At 33.2% G+C, this 26,692-nt stretch overlaps 3 protein-coding genes across 4 annotated transcripts in view; all 3 read left to right on the forward strand.

Moving 5' to 3' along the window:
- Positions 1-5,799: 5,799 nt before the first annotated feature.
- LOC136805043 (uncharacterized) lies at positions 5,800-12,197 on the forward strand. Its single transcript, XM_067061582.1, has 9 exons — positions 5,800-6,436; positions 6,543-6,662; positions 7,548-7,658; positions 7,781-7,846; positions 8,174-8,233; positions 9,892-10,086; positions 10,193-10,297; positions 10,522-11,137; positions 11,715-12,197. Exons 1-9 carry the CDS (start codon positions 5,831-5,833, stop codon positions 11,849-11,851), a joined length of 2,016 nt encoding a protein of 671 aa, XP_066917683.1. The 5' UTR covers positions 5,800-5,830; the 3' UTR covers positions 11,852-12,197.
- A 1,355-nt stretch (positions 12,198-13,552) lies between these two features.
- On the forward strand, positions 13,553-19,173 carry LOC136805045 (uncharacterized). Of its 2 annotated transcripts, none has more exons than XM_067061584.1 (12): positions 13,553-13,930; positions 14,144-14,260; positions 14,482-14,592; positions 14,890-14,955; positions 15,198-15,266; positions 15,885-16,103; positions 16,588-16,692; positions 16,966-17,056; positions 17,531-17,561; positions 17,740-17,755; positions 18,236-18,431; positions 18,632-19,173. In XM_067061584.1, exons 1-11 carry the CDS (start codon positions 13,589-13,591, stop codon positions 18,428-18,430), a joined length of 1,362 nt encoding a protein of 453 aa, XP_066917685.1. In that variant the 5' UTR covers positions 13,553-13,588; the 3' UTR covers position 18,431; positions 18,632-19,173. The 2 variants fall into 2 exon arrangements, with proteins under 2 accessions (XP_066917685.1, XP_066917684.1); XM_067061583.1 differs by lacking the exon at positions 18,632-19,173 and adding an exon at positions 15,434-15,496.
- Positions 19,174-19,851: 678 nt separating this feature from the next.
- Positions 19,852-26,692, forward strand: part of LOC136805047 (uncharacterized) — a 37,069-nt gene continuing 30,228 nt past the window's right edge. Inside the window, exon 1 of the mRNA XM_067061587.1 lies at positions 19,852-20,063. The gene's annotated coding sequence lies outside the window, so the exon portion shown is untranslated. The remainder of the gene's footprint in view (positions 20,064-26,692) is intronic.

Raw genomic sequence — 26,692 nt, forward strand, 5'->3', positions numbered from 1 at the left:
TATTTGAAAAACAAACAGAAACCAAAAGAGCACTGAATAATCAAGAAGGAGAATACTTTACTTTAGGAAAACAAATGAGAAGAAGAATCATGCAGCAAAAGTAACTTTTAAGAAGAGCTAGTTTATTGTCATAAACCAACGACCTCATAAACATAGCATGCGAGAGGGAAGGAAAAAAATTTGAGAGAGGAAAAATCGTACAGCAAAAGTGATTTTTTAAGAAGGTTTTAGAGAGACGAAAAATCGTGCAGCAAAAGTTATTTTTGAGAAAGGCTTGAGAGAAAGAGGAGAGAGAGGATGTGTATCCATTAGAGTAACTTTTTTATAAGAAATTTTGTATACATATATCAGTTTGAAAGAGTAAAGGAAAGTTTATCTTTCATCTATTTGGTTCTTATGATTAAAGTAGAAAATGATATTTGATCTTCTTTCAACAAGAAAATAGTCCTCAGCAAATGGTCCTCATAGTATTCCTATAAAAATCCTTAAACTTTTAAGACTTGATATTTCTGTGCCAATATCGGCGCTGATAAACTACTCCTTTCTCAGTGGTATTTTTCCCTCTACTCTCAAAATATCCAAAGTTGTGCCTGTCTTCAAACACAAAGGTTCTCCCCTTGAAGTCTCTAATTATAGGCCAATTTCACTCTTATCTAACATTGAAAAAATTTTTGAGAAAGTGATGTACTCACGTCTTTCTGATTTTCTTGAAAACCATAATCAAATCTACTCTCGACAATTTGGTTTTCGTAAGGCTCACTCTACTGAGCATACACTCATTAATATTGTCGAACGTATCCGAAACTATCTTGACAATGGTGGGTTTGCCTGTGGTGTATTTGTCGATCTACAAAAGGCTTTCGACACAGTCGATCACGAAATCTTACTTGAAAAACTTGATCACTACGGAGTCAGAGGCATTGTTAATGACTGGTTCCGATCTTACCTCACTAACCGCTCCCAGTATGTTTCTCTTTCAGGCTCAAATTCCCTTTTAAAATCTATTAATCATGGAGTTCCTCAGGGTTCAGTCTTGGGTCCTCTGCTGTTCTTGTTGTATATAAACGATCTTCACCGCTGTATAAGAACCTCTGAAACATATCATTTTGCTGATGATACTCATTTACTAAATTTTTCAAAAACTGTATGGAGTCTTTGTGGGAGGGTTAATGCTGATCTCAGAGTTTTAGTCAGCTGGCTTAATGCCAACAAAATTTCTTTGAATGCTAGCAAAACTGAGTTTGTTATTTTTCGTTCCCCTTGGAGACAGATGGACTGTATTCCAAGAATTAAGCTTTGCGGGAAAATTCTATCACCAAGTAAGAGTGTGAAGTATTTGGGTGTTCACCTTGACAATCATCTAAACTGGAAGGTTCATACTTCTTTCGTTGCTGCTACATTGAGAAGGGCAAATGGGGCAATATCCAAACTTCGTCACTATGTTCCAATTCATATCCTTCTAAACATTTATCATGCAATTTTTGCTTCTCATGTTCGCTATGCTAGTCAACTCTGGGGACTGTGTGACAATACTGTCACACATAGAATTCTTACTCTTCAAAACACTGCACTAAGACTCATGACCTTTAGTGAACCAAGAACTTCTGCCACTCCCCTGTTTGCTGAACTTAAATTACTCAAAATCTTTGATCAGGTGAAAGTAATGAATATCTTATTTATTCAAAAATACCTCCAGGGTAATCTTCCATCTGATGTCCTATCAACACTTAATTTTGATGAAATTGATCACAAAACTGGCACCAGGGGCAAAGCTATTAAACTACTAAAACTTTCAACGGTCAAAACCACAAATTTTGGACTTAACTCTTTCTCTCGTCTTTCGTCAAAACAATGGAATGAGTTACTAATAAATCATCCTGACACTGATTTTCACAACCTTGATACTGATGAACTAAAATCTTTAGCTACAAAATTCTATTTAGACAAATACAAAGCTGAAAACGAATAATCTTTGTGTGTGTGTGTGTGTGTGTGTGTGTGTGTGTGTGTGTGTGTGTGTGTGTGTGTGCGTAATTGTGTGTGCATGAGCTTAGTGTGTTTTCCCAGGGTGGGAGGGGGTGGGTCGTGTAACAGGAAGAACTTTATAGATAAAACTACTCAAAGAAATTTTCATAAAATAAAAGTAAAAATATTTCTTATATTCATTATTTTGTGTCACTATTAATATTATGATAATCGTTTATTCATTTGTTCTTTAGTTCTGTAATAATTTTTCAGTTTCTTCTAGGTTCCCCATTGTATTAGAGAAATCTATTTTTTTTTTGTAAGGGGTTATCCTGCTGTGTTGCAGCGAAAATATATTCAATTCAATTCAATTCAAATTCAATTCAAGCAGAAAATATATTTCTAGAATAAATTTTTGCAAGTGCGATTGATCGCACGCCTCGCTAGGTTTTCATGATTTATGGCGTGTGATAAATTGCACGCCTAATATGCCGAAGCCTGATCTTAGCAATGGGGTGCTCGCCCATAGTTACAGGGGTTTGTGCAAAAAACTAAACATAGAAAATTTTCCAAATCCCCCATCAGTCTAAACTTAAACTTCTATATACAGATTAGAAACTAGGCTAGTCTTACCTCTTTTATATTTTCCTTTACAACAATAGACCTTTTCGCCTTTCCATCCGCCATATTGAATTGCATGCAAAAATTATGCTGGCCGAATTGCCGTGGTGAAATTCCCTTAGAAAGTATGCAAAACATATGCAAAAAGAAAGTATTAATATAAAACTTTTGAAAGTTTGATGTGTGTACTCCGTCTTGGTGGAATTTTTTAATGGCATGAAAACAGAATATGCAATGTCTTTAAGAACAAATTTCTAAAAGGCTATTGCTGTTCTGTAAATATTTCTTTTTGGATTAAGAAATTCCATCTTTTATTGTTCTAATGATTATAATTTCTTTATAAGATGCTTTGTTGTCTTTTTAATCTTTGTGTAAACTTGCATAGGTTTTGCATATTTTCCAACTTAATCCAACCACGGCTTTTTCGTTCCTCTATTTTTGCATACAATTCAAGATGGCAGATGGAAAGGCGAAAAGGTCTGTACCAGACCCAATCGTACAATCAAACTAATCGAACTCCATCGAACGATTAAAGTTCTATTAAAGAAATTAATTGAACCTAATCGAACACTCACAATTTTTTAAGCAATAGGAGTTCGATTAGTTTGGTCAGTAGAAATTAGTTTCATGATTTTAAATTCTCATATCTTCACTCACTTGCAAAAACTTTATCGTGGGACATGATTGCCATTTCGACAGTTCCCAGACTTAAGGTTTATCGTACCCCAGATATTTGTCTATCCAGAATAAAGTCCGTAGCCTCTCTATTGTGATTTCGCCTGTGGCCGAGTGGCGGAATATTACGCCCCAACAAACCGCCTCTGGCGTTAAAAGGATGCAGGAAAAGTGTGTAATCCGTTTGCCGTTATCAGATTATATTCCGAATTTGGCTTTAAAATAAAGCTAATATACGATGACGGAGGAACACGCACTTGTCGAACAAAATTGGGTTATCGAACTGATCAAACCCCAACCCATTGATCGAACTTAAATCAAACACTCACAATTTTAAAAAAAATGTTAGAGTTTGAGTAATTTCTTAATCCTTCTTTCATGCAGGACCAAGAATTTTAACTTTGTTCCAATGCACCATCAAACATGGAGGTATAAAGAAACAGGAGAAGTATGCTATTGTAACCAAGCGCGCCCTACGATTAAAAAAGTTACGATATATGTATGCTCATAATCTCATAAATCGTGCATTTGTAATGAGCACTTTTATCCATTGGTGAAATCTTATTGGCTCATTGAAGCTTTAATAAAAATTAGTTGATACGAGATTCATTGTTTCTGACATCAGTGATCAGTGTAAGAAAATATTCAGACTAAAAAAAGGCCTGTAAACTTGGCAATCCCTAGTCAAATAATACAATTTTTTTATCAATGTTTTCTTTAAGGTGAACTATCTTGCTTGATACTTTCCTCCAAAATTCTCCAGCAACTCTATGTCTACAAATTGAGTCTGAAATTTTGTGTGCTTATAAAGAACTTTTCATTTTCTGGCTTGAGAAAACATCTTTTCAAAACAAAATTGAACGGATAACGTAATGGAACATAAACTTGTGTCGTGGACGAAGTTTTTTTTTATTTTCGTATATTAAAAGGGTAGAATCTTCAATACTGATAATTAGAATGTTCAGAGCAAACTTGAGTTCTACTAAAAAGTCTTATTTCATTGGGCGAGCTTAGAATTTCTTTTGATATATTTTATAAAAGAAATCAAAAGACTTTAACGACAAATTACCGACACATTCAACTCCTGTTTTTCTGTCCATGCATCAAAATAACAAAATTTGACAGTTTGATTTTTATGTGGTAAGATAGAGTCATTTTTGTAATTTTTTGATTGAACGTTAGGACCAACTTCTGCTGGTTTATTTGATACATCCTCCTGGATTGGCATTGATTCCTCCTCCTCCTTAATGATCAAGTTAGGTTCAATAAGTGAGTTGTGTAGTATTTTGTGGTATGATTATTTCATCCTTTTTTAAAGCATTATTTGTCTCTTTTGATGGTTTGTCATTAGAGGTTTTGTTAGTTTGGGATAAGATATCATTGTCATCATGGAAGTGTTTTTGTTGCTTTTTGTCGTCATAGAAGTACCTTCTATCATTAGGATAATTTTGTTTGTCCTTTTGGGGGTACTACTCCCAAGCTAAGTAAAAATCATATTCCTCTGTGGACGTGAATAATGGCTTCACTGGTAGGGGTGGAATAACGTCAACTGCCCTTGTTGCTTGTCCAATTTTTATGGCAGTGTTACCAAAGTACTTTTCAGATTTTTCTTTGCTTGCTCATAGTCATACATTTCATTGGGATAGTCTCCATCCACCTCTCGCATATCTATTCTTAAATCTGAGTCTGATAGATTAGCACCTCAAAGTAGGTTTAGTTTGTCCATCTTTTCCCCATTTTGAAACGCTTCATTCTCACTTTATATTTTTCATACATCATTATGTATTGTATTCTCATCTTCTTTCTCAAGTAGGGCAATCATAATCTGATGGCATATCTCACTACATGCAATACTAACTGCAAACCATGGACTTCCTTTAGTCCAGTAATTGCTGATGTGACCTCTTTCCAAGCCTTGGCTTCTCAGAGACATATAAACTCTTTGTTCTTTTTCATCCCATAGTGTTGGGTTTAAAAATCCTGTTGCCATGATGAACCACCTGGTCCTATTATAGACACACCACTATGTAATTATACTAATCTCTAAAATAAACAACAAAGAGATAAAATCACCATCAACAATCCATCTTATAGGTCTGACTTAAGAAGTTTGGAATGACTAATTGAAAAAGATTAAAAGTTTAAAAGTATATTTTCAAATAGCAATTCTGACATTATTATTATTATTTTTCCAAACTCTAAAGAAGAGTGTCAGAATTTGATGAGGGATGGATGTTGATATTAGACCAACTGTTTGCTATTTTTCTTTCCATATTTGCCATTTTTATAATGGACCAAATAGCGCTTCTTTTCTCCTAAAAATTGGACTACTGAAGTTATTTTTGCTTCAAATACGTATTCATGCTCATCAATTCATTAGGGTTGCTATAAATTTGCTTGCCTAGAACATTCACCAGATTTAATTTTTCATTCGCCAGACTATCAAAAACAAAGCAAAACCCATGTCTCTGTGCTGTGGCTCACTTGTGAAGTGAATGCCTGGAAAACACTAACATACTCTTCTATTAACAGCTTTTACATTTTATGCTTTTCTTTAGGTCCATTCAAAATGTCTTTTAATAATGGAAGGCAATTCCATAATAATGATAATAGATTTGGAACAAGGCAAAGTCCTGACTGGAGAAATCAAAATCAAAACAACAGGGGGAATTTTGATCTACTTGGAAGTTTAGGGTTTGGAAATTTTCAAAATTTTGATCGAGTTGGGAACTTTGATAGACCTTTGGACTTTCATAATAGACCTACTGGAAATTTTAATCGACCTGGAGGTAACTTTGAGCAAGGTGGACATTATCCAAGACATAATGACAGACCAGTCGGTCAGTATAGAGACTTTGATCGGTTTGCCCCACCTGAAAAACGGATGCGAAATGAACCACCGATGAGACGTTTTGATGACAACTTTTCACCTTCTTTTCATAACCACCAAGCTTCTCCAAGACAAGGAAATCCTCCACAAAAAGGACCAAAGCCAAGAAACTCTTTTGAAAAATTTAACAATATAGAAGAATTTAAAGAGCATCGTAGACATTTGCAGGAGCGTAAATCTTTGGAAGAAAGAAGAGATAGTGAACCAAACAGAGAAACTGATTCAGAATTTATTTTCATTGGACCTAATGATATTAAAGAATTGAAAGATGATATTTATCTGGCTGTGAGTATTAAAATCATGATTTTCTTTTATAAAGATTAGGAGTAACACTCTGATATAAAAGATTTCAACAATGTGATTGAAATTGAAAATGTTCATGTTCTTTCAGCTGAGAAGAAAACCTTCAGATTCTGTCGAGGAGGTCAGTGAAATTTGCCGTGTCTTTTCAAGACTACAATTTCATCTCTCATTCAGAGATTATAGCGAAGCTAAAGAATACAGCAAAAAGGTAATCAATACATTTGATGGTAATATTTATAACCATTCTTATAAATAAGACCAAAAACAATTGTCAATGATCACATGAATTTCTTTATTTTAAAACATTAAATTGATCTTTTCATATATTGTCATTATATTTCCTTTAAAACAACTGAAAAGTTGTGAAAAATTATAATTCCGAATTCACAAAAGAGAAAAACCTGAAAATTTATCCCTTTAGCTATAAAATGAATTATTAGGCTGGACTTAAAAAAATGTTGGTTTGCCGTCACCTGACCGACCCTACCTCGAAACCTGCCGACCTAAAAAATTTTATTGCCATTATAAAGAAGATTTTTTTTCCTTCAAAAACTTCAAACAATAAAAAATCAAAACTTGTATCTTGTTTGTCTCAAGCATAAGAATCGTAAATTCCCTGCTAGCACTTCTGTTTTTTATTCAAAATTACCTAAATGTAAACAAACTGTTAACCCTTCCATGGACGAAAATTTCATAAATCGCCAAAAATTCCGACCGACCGACCCACCTCCAAAGTCTCGGGTCGGGTGACGGCAAACCAATGATTTTTTAAGCCCAGCCTTATTTGTTGAAAAATATGCTTTGTTCTGGCTGAATTACTCTAAATGTCCTAAAATAAATAAAGGTTTTCATAAATTCTGAAAAAAATGTAGTAAAATTTAGAATTGTATGCAAGTTTTTTTCCTCTTTTCTTTTTACATTTACGATATTTTTTAGTTACCGTATAAAAATTGAAATATATGGCATATGACAATATGTTGAAAGAATATTATGAATGCATAGTCACTGGTTAGAGATGACAAGCTTAACACTTTTTAGAGAAAGACCTTCATGATTTTTATAAGTTTATCATGTTTTGCCTTATTCCTTGTAGAAGTCACAGCCACCAAAGCAGAGTACATTTTATTCATGCAAGAACTGTGATTGTTACTTCAGTACACCTAATGTTTTGGATATTCACGTCAACACAAAATTTCATCAACAGGTTCGAATTTTATGTTTTACTTTTTTTGGATATGCTGTTTTGTCAAAGGGAATTTATATCATTAAAATATCTATATTCCAGCTTTGTCTCGATGATTATTATATTGAATATTTCCTTTTTAGGTTTCCAAAATTTACAATGAAGTAGCTATCATTGGAAAAGAATATCTCCAAGTATACGAAAAACCAGTATGTGCATATTCATTTCTTTCATTGTTAAAACTTCAATAAGATTTATTTGGTTTCATTGGACTAATAGACCTTTTCATAAATTACGTTACGAACATCAATTGCCTCGTTTTGAAATTATTCTCATGGTGATCTACTCCCAGCGGATTTTATTAAAACTACTTCCTATTCATAAAAAATCATTTAATGTCTCAAAGTACATAATAACCATGGCAATTCTTTGAATACGAGGCAAGTGAAGCAGCTCTTTCTATTCTATCCTTTTTGTCTTCAAATTTTCTCCACTTTAAAGTAATAGGGATTCCCTTTTCTTTATTTTCGTGATAGGCAACTTTTCAAATTAATACTCCAATATCTGAGAAGGTTGGAATACTGGTCTGCTTGAAGGTAGGTAACTTCCCCAAATTAAGCTGTGTAAGTTGTTTTTTCTAAGAAAGTGTGACCAGTGAAAACTAACAAATGTTGATCCCAACCCATAGCCAAAACAAACCCTGCGTTTCATATTATGTCATTATTTATAACTAGCCGGTACCCGGCGTCGCACGTCGGTTAAGCTGTAGCTGAACGCAATAAAAGTCCTTTGGATGTAGACGAATTTTTTGTTTAAGTCAAAAGTTATCAGGAAGAGAATCGTTTACTGTACCAGTGTCGTCTGAAACAACTCTGAATATGCCGTCTAGTTGAAATGACAATTCTTCAGGAAAAAGTGGGAAAGTCACAAAGAATAGTGCAACTCTTTGTTTTTATCAGATTGAAAAAATAAGACAATTCTAAGTTGCTTTTTTAAACCCTTGTCATAACTGGCTGCGTTTAGACCAGCCTGGCATTTTGTAAATTGTTCGGTTTGTCAAATGCCTAATGATGCCAGCGTGTTGGCATTTCGTTGGCATTTGAAATGCCATTTTGAGCAAAGGAATCCCCTTTTCTGGCATTTCAAATCAAACAAAGAAACCAAAACAAAGAGAAAAAATGACATTTTTGATTTTTTAAAGTATTTGCACGTTTTTTATTCAGTTCTTTCTATAGATTGTAAAATTTGCAACATTTGCCATAGCCTAGCCCTACGGCAAAAAGTTTCAGTCTTAATGACTGCAGTTTTTGAAAGATTCCATGCTTTTCATTGTTTGATCTGTCAAAGTTGAACTTGAGGGAATCACCTTTTCAGTAATGACTCTAAAAATTCCTTAAATGCCATGACAGAAAATACAATGGAAAAGCTATTAAAATCGAATCCCTCATGAGCAAATGCCAAACTACAAATGCCAGTTGGTCTAAACGCAGCCACTTTTCAAATTTAAACATGTAAAATGACGTACACACTTTTTGACAGTAACGACGACTTGAATGTTTTTATATGAAGAAAGAGGTTGACTAATTTTCTCTTTTTGCTTTTTATCGCCTTTTGAATGCTGTCGTTGTTTGGTTTGACAAACTTTTTGACTGTTATGTTTTGATTTACATTTGAATTATTCTTTTCTATAAAAGGAATTTGTTTCGAAAAGAATTCGAATGTCATTAATAAATACGATCGTTAATTACATTCGAAAAGAATTTAAACAAAAGAAAAGAGAAGAACAAAAAACGGGCATGCCTAGGCAGAAATTAAAATTACTAAATGTAGACGGGCCTTAAATTTCAAAACAAAGGCTGAATAAAGTCTAAACCAGGCTCTATCCGATCTGTCAATCAAAACAAACTTACCGAGAACAAAACATTGCTTGCGAAATCGAAAGTGACACACAGACAGAAAACAGAAAACAAAATGACATACGCGTTATACTAATAATATATAGATGATGTGTGTGGGTCTGTGGAACCTTTCATTTGACTCTAATTTTTTAATCTCTGGTCTAAATTCTTCACAGTATGAGTTTCATGGATAACTGATAATATGAAATAATTATATACTTCAGTTTTATAAAATGTACAATGACTCTTTTGAAGCCTACTTCAAGCTTTAGTTAACCTTACTTCCGAGGCTATTAGACTAAATAATGAACCTAAAAAGTATCTTACACCTTATTTTATTCTTTCAATTATTTTAGGAAGAAAAAATAGACCTCGCACAGCTAGATGTTAAAAAGCTAGATGAGAATGCTTTTGTATTAGCAGCCTTGGAAAAACGAATGGCATTTTTATGGCCACATCCTAAATCCCAATATTTTTGTAGATGTTGCAATTATTCTGAGTTTCCAAACCAAGCAATGCTTGATAGGCATCAGAAATCAGCAAGACATTTGGTAAGATTTCTTCAGAAACTTAACAATTTATTTGTTCAATTTTAAATTTTTTTCGATCAGACATAAAATATTTGAAAAATAATGGTTTTAAAACATTACATTGTAGGACTTTGATCGGCACTACAATGAAGCCTTCTGTATTGTTTGCCAATATCACTATGGTGATGAAACAAAGATGAAAGAACATCAAAAGACAAAAGAACATGACAAGGTTCGTCAGCAATTTTTGCCGTTTTTTAATAGTGTTAGGTTCAACTGAAACTTTAACAGTTTCATAAATCTTACTTACTTCACCAAAGTTTATGGTATTTAAATGCATATGAAATCTAATTTTATAAGATTCAATCTTTTGATCCATTCCAAAACCAAATTTTAGAAAGGAATGTCTTATTTCTTATAAAGTATTTAAAAAATATTTCAAAACATTTCTCTTAGGCATCTCACTTAATGGACTTCACAAAAAAACAGGCATCTGAATATTGGAAGTACTGGCACAACAAAGATGAAAAAGATATTCCTAAGAATCAGTCTGTTGTAGTAAATGGTAGTACAAATGAACAGATAGAAAGGATAAAACAAGAATGTGTTTTGATAAAAGGAGACAGTTATGAAAAGAAAGACGAGTCAACTAGTCTTAGGGTTCCTTTTGTTGAAACAAGTGAGGCATCAAAGTCATCTCTTAAACATTTAGAGGATTGTAGCACAGCTGTAAGTCCCCAAAAATCAAACCAAATATCTACCACTACTGATAGCAGCCATGGTGTTGTTGACCTGACAAGTCCAGTGAAAAATCCACGTTCTAACACTGCAGAAAGCCTTGTGATTCCAGGTTCCATTACCAATACCCCTCCTAGTGAAACCATTGCATGCTCAGAAACAGAAAACAAGATAAATATTAATGAGAATCAAGATGAAAATAAACCTAAAGATACAGCAGAACTAGATATCGAGAAATATAAGGAGTATGTTTTTCAAAAAAACACGACACCCACCAAATTGGTCGAAGATGAAAAACCTGCGGTAGAAGTCAAAGAAGAAAATGAATTTGATGGTAAGAAGATGTGTCTCACTCTCAAAGACTTTTATTTTTAATGTTACAAACTACAACAAACTTTTTTGTTCTTTACTAAACAATACAAATAGCCTTTTTGTTTTGGAGGCTAGAGAGAGTTCCTTAATTGAGTAAAGTCATCTTTCAACACTTCTTTCAATCCTGAACACTTTTCCTTTTTTATTAGACATGATCACCAGTAAATTTATAAATAGTGCCATTTTTACCTAGTGCTAGTATTTAGTTCAGATTTTTTAGGTTCCATTGTATTCAAAATTTTACAATGTTCTATTATGATTTATTTTGTTTACTTTTGCTTAAAGCTTACCCAGTTATTTTTTACCATGAGAGTTGTTGACTAGCAGTGTAGTGAGGAAACAAGCATTTCCTTTCCTGCCTTGGTTCACATTCACGAAATACTTTTTTAAATGCCTTTCTTCAGCCATGCCATTACTGACATGGTATTTTATCACGTTTAACGTGCTCTTAATAAGAGCATTAAAATTTATCAAAGATGAAACATCCGATTTGATGATTGTATTTATTATTCTTTTCACTTGACCCTTTACATCACTAGAGTATATTGTTCCGCTAACTGGTTACATGTGTACTGTATGTCACGAAACACTAGCTGATAAAGAAGAAGCTAAATCACACAAAGATACAAATGGTCACAAATCTAAAGTCAAGACTCATGAACTTCTTTTTGGATAAGCTTGGCTTGTACGACTGGGCGTTTCTTGACAGTTCTTTTTCAAATTTTTGCTGGTTTTCATTTCACAGATTTAGGATTTTTAGCTATTGTTTTTTGGACTCGATCTCAAGGTTGATGTTTTTAACCTTTTCCCCAATGGAAGACTTTTTCTGGACATAGAAGTAAAGTATTTTGGCTGATGTTTCTTGCTTATTTTTCTCCTGGAAATTTCTGGTACTAAATTGACATTGTACTTATATATTGATTGGCAATGATTCATCTGCAACTTTGGCTTTGAACAAATTTTCATGTATTTTTTGTTTTTACATACATTCTTATTTGATTATACTATAGTCCTCAGCCAATAGCCTAGAGGGATCATTTTCTAGGATTTGGGATTCACCATCATCAAATAACAACATCTAGAAATGAGGAACAGGAGCATAACGAGGTACAGATGTGGTTGGGTTAGGATTACTCAAGGAAAATAGAAAGAATAATTGAAATTCGTTGTTGAAACTACTCTTAAAATATTCCTGGAGAAGGTTGAATATCTTTGACCATTTCCAAACAATGTAATTGTGTACATGATTTTGTGAGAAAGTTACAATCACTGATTTAAAAGCGATAATGTGAAAAACATCACACACCAAACCATGGGAGATTTGTTGACTGTGAGTTTGATTGTATTCTTGCTCTGAAGCAGAGATCATGGACTGTTGTAACACCAGTATTGGCGTTTCATTTGATTCATTTTACTTGGCTCTTATCAATTGGTGGTTAATATGGCTATCATTAATAATTGATAAGCTTTTAAGATGAATCAAGGTTATTAAGAAATTCTTCTCATAAGGTGTGAATTAATTTCTCTGGTGTCATTTAGCTGTATGATATTTGGATTGCATTTAATGAGATAATTATGGATTCTGATTCCCCTTCATGTTTAACTGGATCACTTCGATGATTTTGTCCAAACAGCCAGCAGACACACAATTACAAACATAAAAAGCAGTTGTCTGAAGAGAATGATATTATGCTGGTGATGGCAGATCATGGCACTTGGGTGAGGCCGAAACGTTGTTTTTTTTGCAAAAAATAAAATGATGCTTTTGTGTTTCAAATTTATCTCACAAACCTTTGGTGAGATCAATTCATACTGTACAATGAAGAGAAATATTATCGGCAAATTTCCTCCTGGCAGATGTCAAACACATTGGCAAACACTGTTACTGCTTATTTGTTAGTATCAAATTGAGTGAAACTTTCCTTCAAAGGTTTGGTGGGAACAGGGTCCAGGGTAGACAGGTATCATGGAGAGGGTACATAGTTGCAAAAATAAGGACTAGATATACAAGATGTTGTTAAATTGATGATGGTCTTTCTCAAGTTTCCAATCTTATAATTCACTTTTCATGTGATCTTTGGGTCATCTGATTAACCTTCTTTGAGCATCTTTTTTATATTTTGCTTTTATGAATAATCTTGATTGGATTTTTCTTGTGTCTTTGCTTATTTTGGTAACATTTATTATATTTTTCTCTTTTAAGCAATATTGCGTTTTTTATTTTTAGATAAAATTTCTATATAAATATATTATTTTGGCTGTTGAATGTTTCGTTTCCTTGTTGTATATTTCTGTTTGTTAAAGTCTATTAAAAAGATTTGATTTATTTTCCTGTTTCAAACACTTTGAAGTCAAGTTCATTTTTTTTCATTTTTCAGTGTAAAGTACATATATAAAAAAGTAAAAACACAAAATGAATCGTGGAAGTGGCAGAGGAAATAGAGGTGGAAGGGGAGGTGCAAGAGGAAGAGGAGCTGGCAGCTCACGTGGTGGTTTTGGCGGCTCAGGAGGTGGTTTTGGTGGCGCATCCAGAGGCGGTAGAGGAGCTCCAAGAGGCGGACAGGGAGGTGCATCCAGAGGTGGCAGAGGAGCCCCTAGAGGGGGATCCGCTGGTAGGGGGCGAGGAGGTGGTTTTCGAGCACCCTCAATGCTTGGCGGTTCAATGCTGGGTCGTTTATGGAGATATGAGAACTTCACCCAGGAATTTGAATCGTTTTTCATCCCATCAGATTTTCTAATTCCTTTGAAAAAGAGGGTAAGAATTATCAATTTCACCAACTTTAAATGAAGTTCTATACAGATCTTCAAAGATATCTAAGTGATATTTAAAAGATTTCAAACTTTTGTCCTCTCAATTATCGAAAATCACTCGACATCATTATTTTAAACCATACAAAAAACATAAAAACAAATAGATTTAATGAATTTCTTTCTGAAAAAAATTTTTTATCAACTTGACTTTCCATAGGTTGTAGCAACATGTCAGGAATCAAAGGAATGTGTTCCTATTGCACAAGAACAAGCTCGATACATCTGGATCACTAGAGCAAGAAACTCAGATTTTGCCCAAACGCATTGTGTCAAAGTAACCATTGCATTAAATTTGATTTTTTTATCATCCTTTTAAGAAAAATTCCTGCCCCAGACATTCTTATTCTTACATATTCTTATTCCACAACTCCAAAATCAATTTTATTTTTAATTCAATTTTTGAAATTTCAGGGTCGGTCGGGCCTGTAAGACAACTAATCGAATTGGTCTTATTCAATTTTTATTCAATACATCGATTGGTTTCTTTATTTCCAGCAACCAGAAAGTATAAGAGCTGGCAAAGGATACAGCTGTGGGAATTGTGACATTTACACGGACACACATACAGAATTATTGGAGCACAACAAATCAACTCCTCACAAAGAAGTATATTTCTGTTTTCCTTATCCTCTTATTCTCAAGGCTCTGAATAAAGATTTCAAGTGGGTCAGACAATATGTCCGATCAGGGTTGCTTTAGCTTGAAAATTATGATTTTCTGGTCGGACAAGAAGCTATTTGGGTCAGACAATGTCCGATGTTCGATCGTTATTTCAAACCCTGTATTTTTCTGGTTAATACTTATCCTTAAAAATGTTGAATTAAAATCGAATCCCCTATTTAAAATACTTTTTAGTTGTTCTTATGAATTTTATAATCCTTTTCCATTTTTATCTTTTTTTAGATCTTGGGTTTATTTAGAAAATTTGATCCATTGTTTAAAGAATGGTTGAAACAGTTCAATGATCCGGTAAATTTATTTATTTTAAAATTTTCAAATGTTTCGATGAATAGATGAATCATAATCTCATATTCCTAGAAAAGAAAGGTCTTTGGTATATAAGACACAAATTTCCCTCCTCCCTTTGACACAGTACTTCATCTTTTATAGAAAATTTTGAATTCAATCATACAATTAAAAATAGTTTCCTAAATATTTATTTCCAAAATTTGTTGAGCAGATACAGATGACAATATTTATTTTTCATTCAGTCCTATGCGCTATCTGAGGGTGCAACTGATGCTCAAGTCAATGGTATCAAAATTGAGAAAAGTGATATGGTAAATTTTCAATATTTTTTTTATTTGTCCTGAAAAAAAAACCCATGATAAGTAGCTCAGATGAAAATTATGGAAAATTATTAGGTCAAACCAATATAAGTAGTATTTTTTTACCAAACCGTTCATAGCAACGATACACTACCTTTGAATATTCTCATTTTATCAAGGAAAAACTTACTACATCTAAGACTTGTTGGCAGGAATCTCAAAAAGAGAGAAATGAACTGGAGGTATTTACTGATTTTTGTTGGAGAAAAACATCAAATGTATTATTTTCATACTTTAATAATAATTTTGCCTAAAATTGCAAATCATGAGATGCTCTTCAAATACCTTTTGTAAATTATTGCATGCCTCCTATAAATGTAGAATAAATATTAGCCGCAAAAAGTGATCCATATTTTTTATTTCAAGTTAACAAGAGAATTGAATTGCATGGAAATGTTATATCTGTTAAAATGTTAATTTGATGAATTTGGGCATTTGACGTCAATTAACTCTATTAAATTCAAAGCCAAAACTTTCTTGTATTTTCTGGTGGAGGGTTGTTACCATGTCTCTTTCTCTATCTGCCAAATTTCCTTCTGTAGTAATTATATCTTTTGATCGGTTTTTCAGCAACGAACAGCCAATATGACACCGATAAATGAATTGCTTTTCAAAGATTTGGATCACACAACTCTTAATGATGAAGAATATGTCCTTGCTGCTTATGATGTCATTATGGAAGTCCATTGGCCCAAACCTGTGACTGACCATTATTGCAGGGAATGCAATTACAGGTCTTTTTTGTCTGAAAAAGAATTAGAAATGCACCAAACTTCTCCAGAACACAAGGTTCGAAATATATTAATTTCACTCAGTCGAAATTTTTTTCCCCTTTTTAACTGATATTTAATTTGACTGATAACACTTCGCTGCCATTGAGGCAAAAGGTTCTATCTCAATTAGTGTCTGAGGAAACTGAGATTTTTTTTTTGCTTTGCTAACTGGATATTTTGAGAATAGCCCATTTCCTTTGTGGATAGGGTACTTATCATGAAAAGAAGGGCCAATTTCAGTTTTTTAAAGTTAGCAAAGCAAAAAAATTCTCAGTTTGAGATTGAACCTTTTGCCTCTTAAACCTAAGATTTGAATCACCCAGATTGCTATCTTTGTCATCTAACTAACTAGTGGCGACATATGTTATTTCCGAAGACATGGACTTAATTGTGTCTGAAGTTAGTAAGTTGAAACTTTATAAACCATATTGAAAAATCAAAGATTAGCCACATTCCTAAAAAATTCTAATAACAATCTTTTCTGATGATTTTTAATTTAGAACTTTGCAGCAAATTATTCCATCTCTTGGTGTGTTTCATGTCAATTTCATTTGGGTACAAAAGAAGGCTTAGAAGGTCATCAAAATTCACCACGTCACACAATGGTATAAAATTAAAAATAACTATTCCCTAAAATGTTGAAAATTACCAAGAATGTTTTCGTCTTCTTGAATATATCCCCATTTTCCCTTTCAAGTTTTTTATTCTATTTTATTTTCTCATTGGCTTAGGGCATAGGGTTATAGCTGTACCAGAAACATGCTAATTACAAAGCTCCGTCAAATATTTCAGGGGTCCTATTTTTGTCTAAATTTGACTTAAAATGTTGCAATTTATTAATTGTGTTGTGATAAGTCATTTTGATTTTTTGTGTATAGATTGTGAAAATGTTGGAAGATGTGCGAACGAAAGCCATAGAGATGTACAACCGAAAGCGAAATGGTGATAAACGAAAGCAGGAGCTAGAGGGTGGGTACTTTTGTTAATCTCTCCAAAAAACTAAACACCCTCAAAAATAAGTCAAGGATATACCACTAGCAGTAATAGTTTGATATTCATGTCGTAATGTTTTCTACAGAAAGACCCGGCTTTTGCCAGTAGTGGCAGATTTTATACAACTTTTGTCTAGTTTAAATTTGCCACTACTGGCTAAAACCGGGGTCTTTCCATAGAAAACATTATGTCATGAATATCATGAATAATTTGATAACTGAAGACCTGCAAATTTCCTGTCAAATGCCGAAACTCCATGGTAAAATGTTATGAAATTTCGAGAATATCAGCTAATTTTTCACTCACTCCCAGAATACACCGGAACACCTATTCTTAATGAAGGCTATCCAGCCACCATGTTAATTTATTAATAAAACACAAAAACTCTTGTTACTGTTAGAAAAAATCTTAAACAATTTCAACAAAAAATGTTCAATTATTCATTTACAGAGAAGAAGCAAGCTGAACAGAAAAACAAATTGTAAGAATTTTTTAATCTGAAGAATTTGCCAAAATATGATTACAGTAATTTATTTTGGTATCTATCCCGAACTGCTTTGAGTGTATAGTTTTTTGAAACCGTAAAACTGTGATTTTGTTTAATTTTATTCTAGAAATTCTAGATGCTAACTAAAACCATTTTCTATTTTTCATTTTAGCAACAACAAAAGAGGGGTAACTTTTTTCTTCATCCTTTGTACTTTTGTTCAAAATATCTATTTTATATACAGTGTCCCAAGAAAATCAGACAAATTTTAACATAAAGTAAAATCCTCAAAACTCATTATCTAAAGAGTGGGTTTAAAACACTTGAATTTCCCTGTTCAATCAATAGATCTTCAATTCCCAGGATGCTTGAATAGGTTTTGGAGATTGAAATATTTAGTATTCAAGTCATAAAATTTTGCATAAATTATGATGATTTTACTTTATATTTGTCCGCTTTTTTTGAGACACACTGTATGACGAAAACAGTTTTAAGATTTGTGCATTTAAGATTTTTACTTTTACTACATTGTACAATATTCCTTATGTGTAGATATAAAGTATCAGGAAACCACCAATGTCAATTTTTGAAAATCTGTAAAGTATCTTGATGTAATTATGGTGTTTGCATAATTAAAAATTACCTTTAAAATTAATTTTTTAACTCAGATGTTGCATGCTGGTATTAAACGAGAAGCTGAATATCCAATGCCTTATGGGATGCCGCCACGTCCACCAACTCCATTAGGATACGGTGGTCACTTTGCTTCAGGAAGAGAAATGTATGGTGGACCACGCCCTGGTGGTGCCTTCAGAGGAGGTTTCAGACCACCACCACCTCGTGGATTGTTTCAAATGTTCTGAGGTAAAGTCTTTGTAGAGCGTTAAGGTATTTTGATTTACTCTCTTTTATTTTTCCTCTTCATTTTCATACCACCTACTGCAATACTTCACTTCCTAATCCGTGACCTGTATTGTACTTTTTGAAAAACCTTTAAGTGTTTACTATCTACCATTTTTCCAATTTTTCTACTTTAAACACCTTCCTCCGTCTCTTTCTTTCAGGCCTACAACACACAAAAGCGCTAAATCAGCGTTTTCCATCAAAGTGTATAAACAACAAAAACGCTAGCTTAGCGTTTTCTCCTGAACAAGAACATAAACTTTGTTTTATGAGTGACCGATGGCTACTCGTATCCCCAATGAGCTGAAGCTCTACTCAAACGATACAAGTGAACACGTCAACAAATGAACGTGTTCTGCAGAACATCTCGTATTATAATAGTTTCAATCGGTTATCTCAGACCATGTTCACACTCTACGGTTTCGTTACGCTCCGAAACGAAATGAAGCTATTCTATTGGTTAAATTCAAGTTTTACGTCACTTCTAACCAATCGAATGGTTCGGAACGAAACGGAACGGTTACATTTGAACATGGTCTCAGATGTCTCTATCCTAGAAATCCTTTATGCTGCAGCACTTATATGATATAAGATGATTTTCAAGATGTTTTTATTTTTTATATCGCTGTTTTCATTTTTTATAACTTTTAAAAAGACTTAAATCTTTTGATTGTTGAAATATAAAGAAACTTAACACTGAAAATTTTCAGTCGTTAGTCATGATTCACAGTCTTTACTGTAAGATGTATGTTTAAATGCTATTAGGGTTATGACTAACAATAGTTTAGTTTTCAAATGGCATTTTTTTAAACGTTGAATGGATAAAATTCCTTTTTTCATTGCATTTTTTGGTTGTTCAAATTTATTCGAACGTAAAATGAGATAGGATGAAATCTATAAGAAATAACAACATAGGAAAAAATTCAAATTGACTCATCCATTGAGCCAAAACTTTTCAGGAAGTATTTCTCCTTGACGAAAACCTTTAAGATTCAGAAACTCGGCTTTCTGGTAATTTGATAATACCAAATACATAACGATGATAAGCTTAGAAAAGCACTTGTCAAATATAAACATTTTTGTGCTAGTAGTCTAGTACATTAGGCAGCAGTCTTAAGAACTGTTATTTGACTTTTCTGTTTCTTCTATTCACTGTTTTCCTATTTCATGTTTTATTTTCTCTTTTCCTGTACATATCTGTACTTTTTTTATTGCCCTTTTTTGTGTATACTGAATGAATAATCAAAAATGAGCATCTAAAGTACGTTTGGCTTTTAGATAAGAACCTGAACTTTGTGCTTTGCAATTGATCAAGGTTCTTACTAAAAGCTTTTCAGTGTCATATGATGATGATTTTCTTTCATTTTTGTTTTGATTTCAGCTTTCAAATAATAGAAACATGACAAAGTGTCTGTTCATTCTGATGGTTTCAGATAACACATACCATTGGCAACTTGCCAAAATCACCAAAAAATGCAACAACGACTTCATACTCCCTTTCTCCAAAAGATTGTTTGGATATTTGGATTGCGTTGTTGGTGTTTCTATGAAAAAACATAATCAAAAAGAAGATAATGAAGAGACATAATCTAGGTATGATCTTCTTTTATTTCTACATATCGGTAATTTAACATGCCTTATCAGTAGAAATTTTTGCAGACTGATGATTTTTGCAGACGAATCATAATACCATTGTAACGTCCAACCCAAAATATAACAAAATATTTCGTCACTTTTTACCGACGAATTTCAGGAGTCTGGTTTTCACTAAAAAAAGTTTATTCCTCGAAGAATCACAATCTGAAAGAACATGGCCCACAAATTTCATGTGTAAATGAGCACGAGGGCTGGTGACGTGAGGGAAGTGAAGAGGGCTGTTAAAATCCATTTGACCAAGTAGTGCATATTTAAAACGAAAACAGTAGTCGAGGTGCAAAGTATAAAGTTTTGTTCCGTTGGGATTTTAATCAAGTTTTTGGTGTTTTTTTGTGACCTGACTTGCTTTTTTTACGCCTTTTGATTCATCTAACGTGTCAAAATGGCGTTGAGGCTCGTACCACGCACTTTGTCAAACTTGCTTTCACATGCTGAGTACTTTTGCCGACAGACCATTGGCTAGGGGGATTATATTTTGAGATTTTCAAAGGGCTGGGTCCTAATGTTTTGTTTTGTTGAAGTCGTAGATTATTGTAAGGCGTTAGAAAAAACTTTTCGAAAAAAGGAATTCAATTAATCGCAAAGCTACTTTTTGTACAAGTTTGGTTCGATTTTCTATCTGTTCTAGAACTATTGTGGAGGTCTTGGTATGCTGATTAAGTATTCTTGGTTCCTTTTAAACATTGTTAGTTTGAATTTTATACTACAGATATATTTTTGTGGTGTATGTAATGTAGAACTTCAGCATAATACATAAGATTTTGCTGTTTAAAGAAAGTTTAAGATTATTTTTTCATATTGCAAACAGGTTCATTTGATACCCCCAGAAGAGTTTTATTTAGGAAAATGGAATTTTTTTGAGCGTGTTTGCGTCTGTGGGAGGTTCGATCCCCGTGGAATGGTCCGTCCTTTTTCTTTTGTTTTTGTTGGCATTTAACCTTTCAATTACCTCCAATTACCTTAAAAATTACTCACTCTGCCCTTTTAAAGTTTACTTTTATCATTTGACATGAATTTCCCTTTGTTAAAATTTCTTACCCAAATTAAGAGAAAAAGAAGCATTTTGTATGTGGTATAAAAAGTCTGTGTATTGTGTAATTTGTACATTAGTGCTTTGCATTTTACTCCAATATTTGCATATAGCAAGTAATAAGATGGTAAATATAGCAGAAAAAGTTTTGAAAAATTAAACAAAGCTTAAGTTTTTGGTATTTGCTTTTAACGTTGGCGTAGGATAGGGTTGCTTTAAAAAAATCATTTGTCTGGAAATTGGAGTTTGAGAACGTACGTTGAAGATAGAAGGTTTTTGGGGGCTTGATTGAAAATTATAAATTTTGGTATGGAACTTCAGTTTTGGTGGTTGTTGTGTTGATTTTTTTTTTTCATTCTTCTTAAACTTATTATCCTCTTTCTTTACTACGAACACGAGAAAAAGTTTGATATTGGGTATTGAAAATGTTGAAGACAAAAAGGTTGAATGTCTTTTTTATTCAATATAAAATTCATATCTCGAGTCGTATCTTTGTCTTTGATTACATACATCTAATACATACCCTGTGGAATAGATTTTCAATGGCGCTCATTGCAGTTGGTTAGTGTTTTCTGCTTGAATTAACTTGAATATTTATTTTTTTATGCTGAGCAAAAGATATAAGCAATATTTAATTAATCTTGATGATGACAACCTATAAATAGATGATTATGCTTTTGGTATACGAGTTTCTTCCGGCATTTAGTATATTGGCACCTTCTTCAATAGGCATTACCCTTGATATAGGCTAGAATTAAAATCGGAAAGAATTAATTTCGATGATGTCTTTGATTAATTTAGATTAAGGACATTATTTCAGTCAACATCTTAGTACTGTGTAATGCACAGTAATATACAGGGTAAAAAGAACTGAAAGAACTAAATTAAATATAATAGTTTATTGAAAAACGTACTAAACCTTTCGGCAACTTAGATAAAGATAATCAAAAGTTACTCAAAGGCTTTTTAATTTAATCAACTTCTTTAAATAAATAATATTGCACTTTATATCTTTCATACTAGGTGTCCCCTACGTTTTCTAAACTTAACTAATTTTTTATATTACCTCCTTTTTCAGCATCCTTTCCCAGTTCTTGAGACCTTAAAGTATTAAGTAGTTTGACTCTAAGACATACATTTATGTAGTATTTCAAGGCAAAATTGTCATTTCCTGATATTTTCAATCCAAAATATTCTTGGGAATCTTCTTACCGCCCCTTGTTGTTTGAACTTGATTGATTTTATGGTATGTCTTTACAAGCTCGGAAATACTTCTTAAAACGACTGTCCAAGTTCTGCCCTCAAAAATATTCAATATAGAGTTATGATAGATATTTTTCAAAAAGATGTCACTCTAGGATTTGTATTGTATCAATCTGACGGATATGGCTATAGAGGATCAATATTGTCCAGGATTTCATTATGTCCATAAGATTTTTTTTAATGAGGAAATCAATGATAATGGCTAGGAGAAAAACACTTATTTTAATGGCTATCCGTTTCTATACCTTTACAACAAAAGTTAGAATTATTACTCTTTCTTTCCTTACTATGATCTTGTATTGATTCTGTTGAATGAAGATTTCGTGGATAAGTCGCTGGTTCATAACAGTTAGAATGATACTAATACTGAAAATCTTTATTTTGATCTTGTTTTGGTTTAATTGAACTGAAAATGAATTTGGCTTTCGAAGGTATTCTCGTTGATTCTTGATGGTGTTTCTAAAACCTTTTCGCAAAGTGTAAGTTTGGGTTATTCGGATAAACAACCCAATTATATTTCCCTAGATTACCCGACTTTAACTCCCTCCTATATTTTCAAGTATTCATGGATGGTTCAAAACAGGCGTCGTTGTTAAATTTGTCGTTGTAGCTTTTGATTACACTGTTTTCTTAACAATAACCCTAAGGATAATCGAATCGGTTAATGCTTTGATAAAATTGTCGATTCTGATCGTCAACCATTTTATTGGTAATCAAAAAATACTAATATGAAGATACTTGCATTTGTAAGCATAGTAAATGAGCTCTCTTTGTGAGAAATATTAACTTTTTAGGTTAAAGTTTTGCACGAAGAAGCCAACTTCCTTTTGTAACATGAAATTATTTTTCGATCGTACTGATCATTCTATCATTGCCAGATATTTTGAGATTTTTTAATGATTTATAATGTCCAGTGTTAGGAATCTCAGTTCCGTCGACCTATCGAGTACCAGGAAAATAACGCAATATTTTATGAACATGTTCAATATTATGTGGTAATTCACATACCTTACAATGTCAAACCATTAAACTGAAAATCCAATCAATCCAGTAGTTAGACTGCATTCAAGTATATCATGGTTTCAGCCCACTTTTCAGGTGCCCCATTGAAGCATGGTGCCCCCAACGAGTTAGGTCCCCTTGAAAAATTGCTTTGAGTTAGGTACCCCTATTCAGCAGATAATTTCTTTGAATTGACACTTTTTGTTCTTTTGTCATTCCTAAAATCATGCTCACGCATGAACGCCTGCTAATAAGCTTTGTTGTTATGCTATAAAGATGGCGGCTGTAAATCAAAACAATCACATTAGAAAAATATAGCAAAAGATGGCGTGATGGGAAACGAAAGAAAAATTGGATGGGAAACTAGGTGATGGGGTAAAAAAAATCAATAATTTGAAATATTTTGAAATATTAGATTTGGAAAATATAACCAGCCCCCAGAGCCTCCATCAAGACAGCTAGGTACCCTTAATGAATAGGTAACCCCAAAGAATTGCAAGGCATTAGCCCCCTCTACTAACCTGGCCTAGGTGCCCTTCAAATTTCTGGAGGGGGGGGCTGATACCATGTATATTGAAAATAAATCTGGCTTTTATGTTCAAGTATGTTTTTTATAGAATGACGCATTGTTTCCTAAAGTACAGGCCTCCCAGATGTCCAGTTAGTGATTTGCTAGTTTATTTATTTTTGAGTATATTGTGGGTATGTCTTAATGTTCAATTTTAATGATGTCCAAATTCAGATTTATCAAAATACAACTTGAAACAACACTTTCAGCATCTTAAAAATCAAAATCTTCTGTGTTACGCAACGATGGAGAAAACCTATCATTATAAACTGCCTATGGAGCTTTCAACGAAATTTCACCTTAGAAAATGAAACTAGGTAATATTTATGTTGTGGGATTTGCTTGAAAAAAAAAACAACTCAAGATTGTACTATTTTTTCATATTTGTCCAAATACTGCCCTCGATGGCCCTTTTGGTCAGAATCTGTCTTATTTTACTAACTAATTTGTTAAAATATTGGCTGGAAGGCCTGAAAGTATAACTTTTTTAATCGTTTTTAATTCACCGTTTATCTTCTACCGTCAAATATGGAGGAAGGGGCCTGGAAATTATGGTTTTGAAAATCAGTTAGTTCAGTTGATGTCAAGTCGGCTTTTTTAATTTGTTCCCAATTAATTTTGGACCGCAGAATTGTCATTTTGAACCTAATAGCCTCACGGAAGTTCTGTTTAGCCGAAGGCAGATTTACTTCCTTTTTGTTAAATATTATTATTTTGATGTGTCATGTGCTCTGTCTTAATTCGCTCTTTTATGTTCTTGTTGTAAAGATGATTCAAAGTTGATTTGATTTGATTTGTTTTGAGATAGCTGGTTGGTTCGTTCATATCACCTCATTTATTATATCGCCAAGGGTTTTCATTGGGTAAGGAAAACTTTCTTGTTTTCGTAAGAAATTGTATCATCGAGCATCGCAGAAAGACCATCTGATCTGGTTTAACATTTTGCAATTAATACACTCTTCTCGAGATGCATAAATTTATTGTTGTCCTCGTTTTCAAACAGATTTCATTGCTATAAAATTACATATTCACAATGATAATTGTGTTGTTTACACCTCATGAGACATTTTGAATTTCAAGTACTTTTGTTTTAGAGTTAATGTTTGCCTTTTGGGAATTTAAATTGGTTTAAATGTATAATTTCATAGCAATGAAATCTGTTTGAAATTATGAAAACGAGGACAACAATAAGTTTATGCATCTCGAAAAGAGTGTATTTTGGTGAATTTAGGAAAAGTTTGCCAAAACAAGTTCTCGCCAAAATTTGAAAGATGCTGCCTCACCAAAATAAGTTTTCGCAAAAATGCTCCATAATTTCTTAAAATAACGAAGCGCTCATTTTTAGCCAAAAAAAAAACCAATTTACCAGGTATCTGTCAGCCAGCAGAATATAATAAGTAAAGAACTCTTGAGTTAACTCTCTTGTTCTTAGAATTCTTCCGCTTTGATACGAATGAAGGATCGTTTGTTTATGTCTAAACCTCAAACATTTGTGCAGAGCGAGACAGCAGTGAAGTCGAGACATCATTGAATATTTTCAATTTAAAAATATTTGAGTTGAGCAAAAGAAATTTCGACTGTGTTATTAGGCAGAAGAGAGTCGGTCTTGGCTCTGCAAAAAGCATCATAGTTTTTTAGGTAATAAGCTTTGGTTACTTTAGTTTCGTTGAAATGTAAAAAATATCTAATAAAGTAGAAAGGTGAACATTAAAAACACAGTTGTGTATACGACACAAATATACATTGACTTTTACGTTCACTGATAAAATAGAAAATTTAGGTTTGTTTTGATGCCTCACCTATTTGAGATAGTGCATAGACCCTGTGGGAATGCGGGGGGGGTAGCTCAAACGAAGCTAAGTAGACTTAACTAAAGACTCCAACTAACTATAAAGTGTTTCCAAAATAACCTCTGTACCTCATGATACCTTTATTGCTATTAGCTGGTTGCTCAGAAAACCCGGGCAAACTTTTTGTGACGTCATAAATTGAGTGTTTTGTCGTTTTTTTATGGTCAACTTATACTCCAGTATAGTTGTTAGTTAAACTCGATTGATTATGGTAAAAAATCATTCCTTGTTTTTTCGAACATTCTCGTTATTTGATATTCCTAAATTATTCCTGTTTTACTGTTCGCCAATCTTTCACAATCTACAAGACTGTTGATGAGTAGATATAGTATAATTAGATAATATAACTAATCGTTAATAGTTCCTCAATTAAATGATAATTATCTACAACGATTTATCGAAGACAGATCGTGATTTTTAGTTCACAGTACGTGTCCAAATAATTGGCTTTAGTGGGGTTCACCCAGTCACAGCTTTTAGTTCACTCTCATACACCTTTCCCGTAATTCCCTGCGAGGGGCTAGGGAAAATGGGTTTTCAGCTTCTAGCTTTTGATAGCGTACAACATACTAAAATTTGAGAGGACTTTGTTCAACAGAACTTAAGAAAAGCTCAAAAAACCAACTTTCCCTAAGGAAACGCAGGCAAAAACGGGTTTGTTTACCTCCAGAAATCAACGGTGGAGAGCAACAAAATAATGCGCGCGCATCTGTTTTGCAAATTACGTGAAAGGTGTATATCATGTGCAACATCGGAAACATCCCTACCTTTCGTTATAGGCTACGCTCTATATTCTGAAAAGCTGATGATAAAATGTTGAGAATGTATAATACGGCACACAAAAAAAGTCTTC

This window comes from Clytia hemisphaerica, unplaced genomic scaffold, assembly GCF_902728285.1.
Source record: "Clytia hemisphaerica strain Z4C2 unplaced genomic scaffold, Clytia hemisphaerica genome assembly, whole genome shotgun sequence".
Taxonomy (NCBI): Eukaryota; Metazoa; Cnidaria; class Hydrozoa; order Leptothecata; family Clytiidae; genus Clytia; species Clytia hemisphaerica.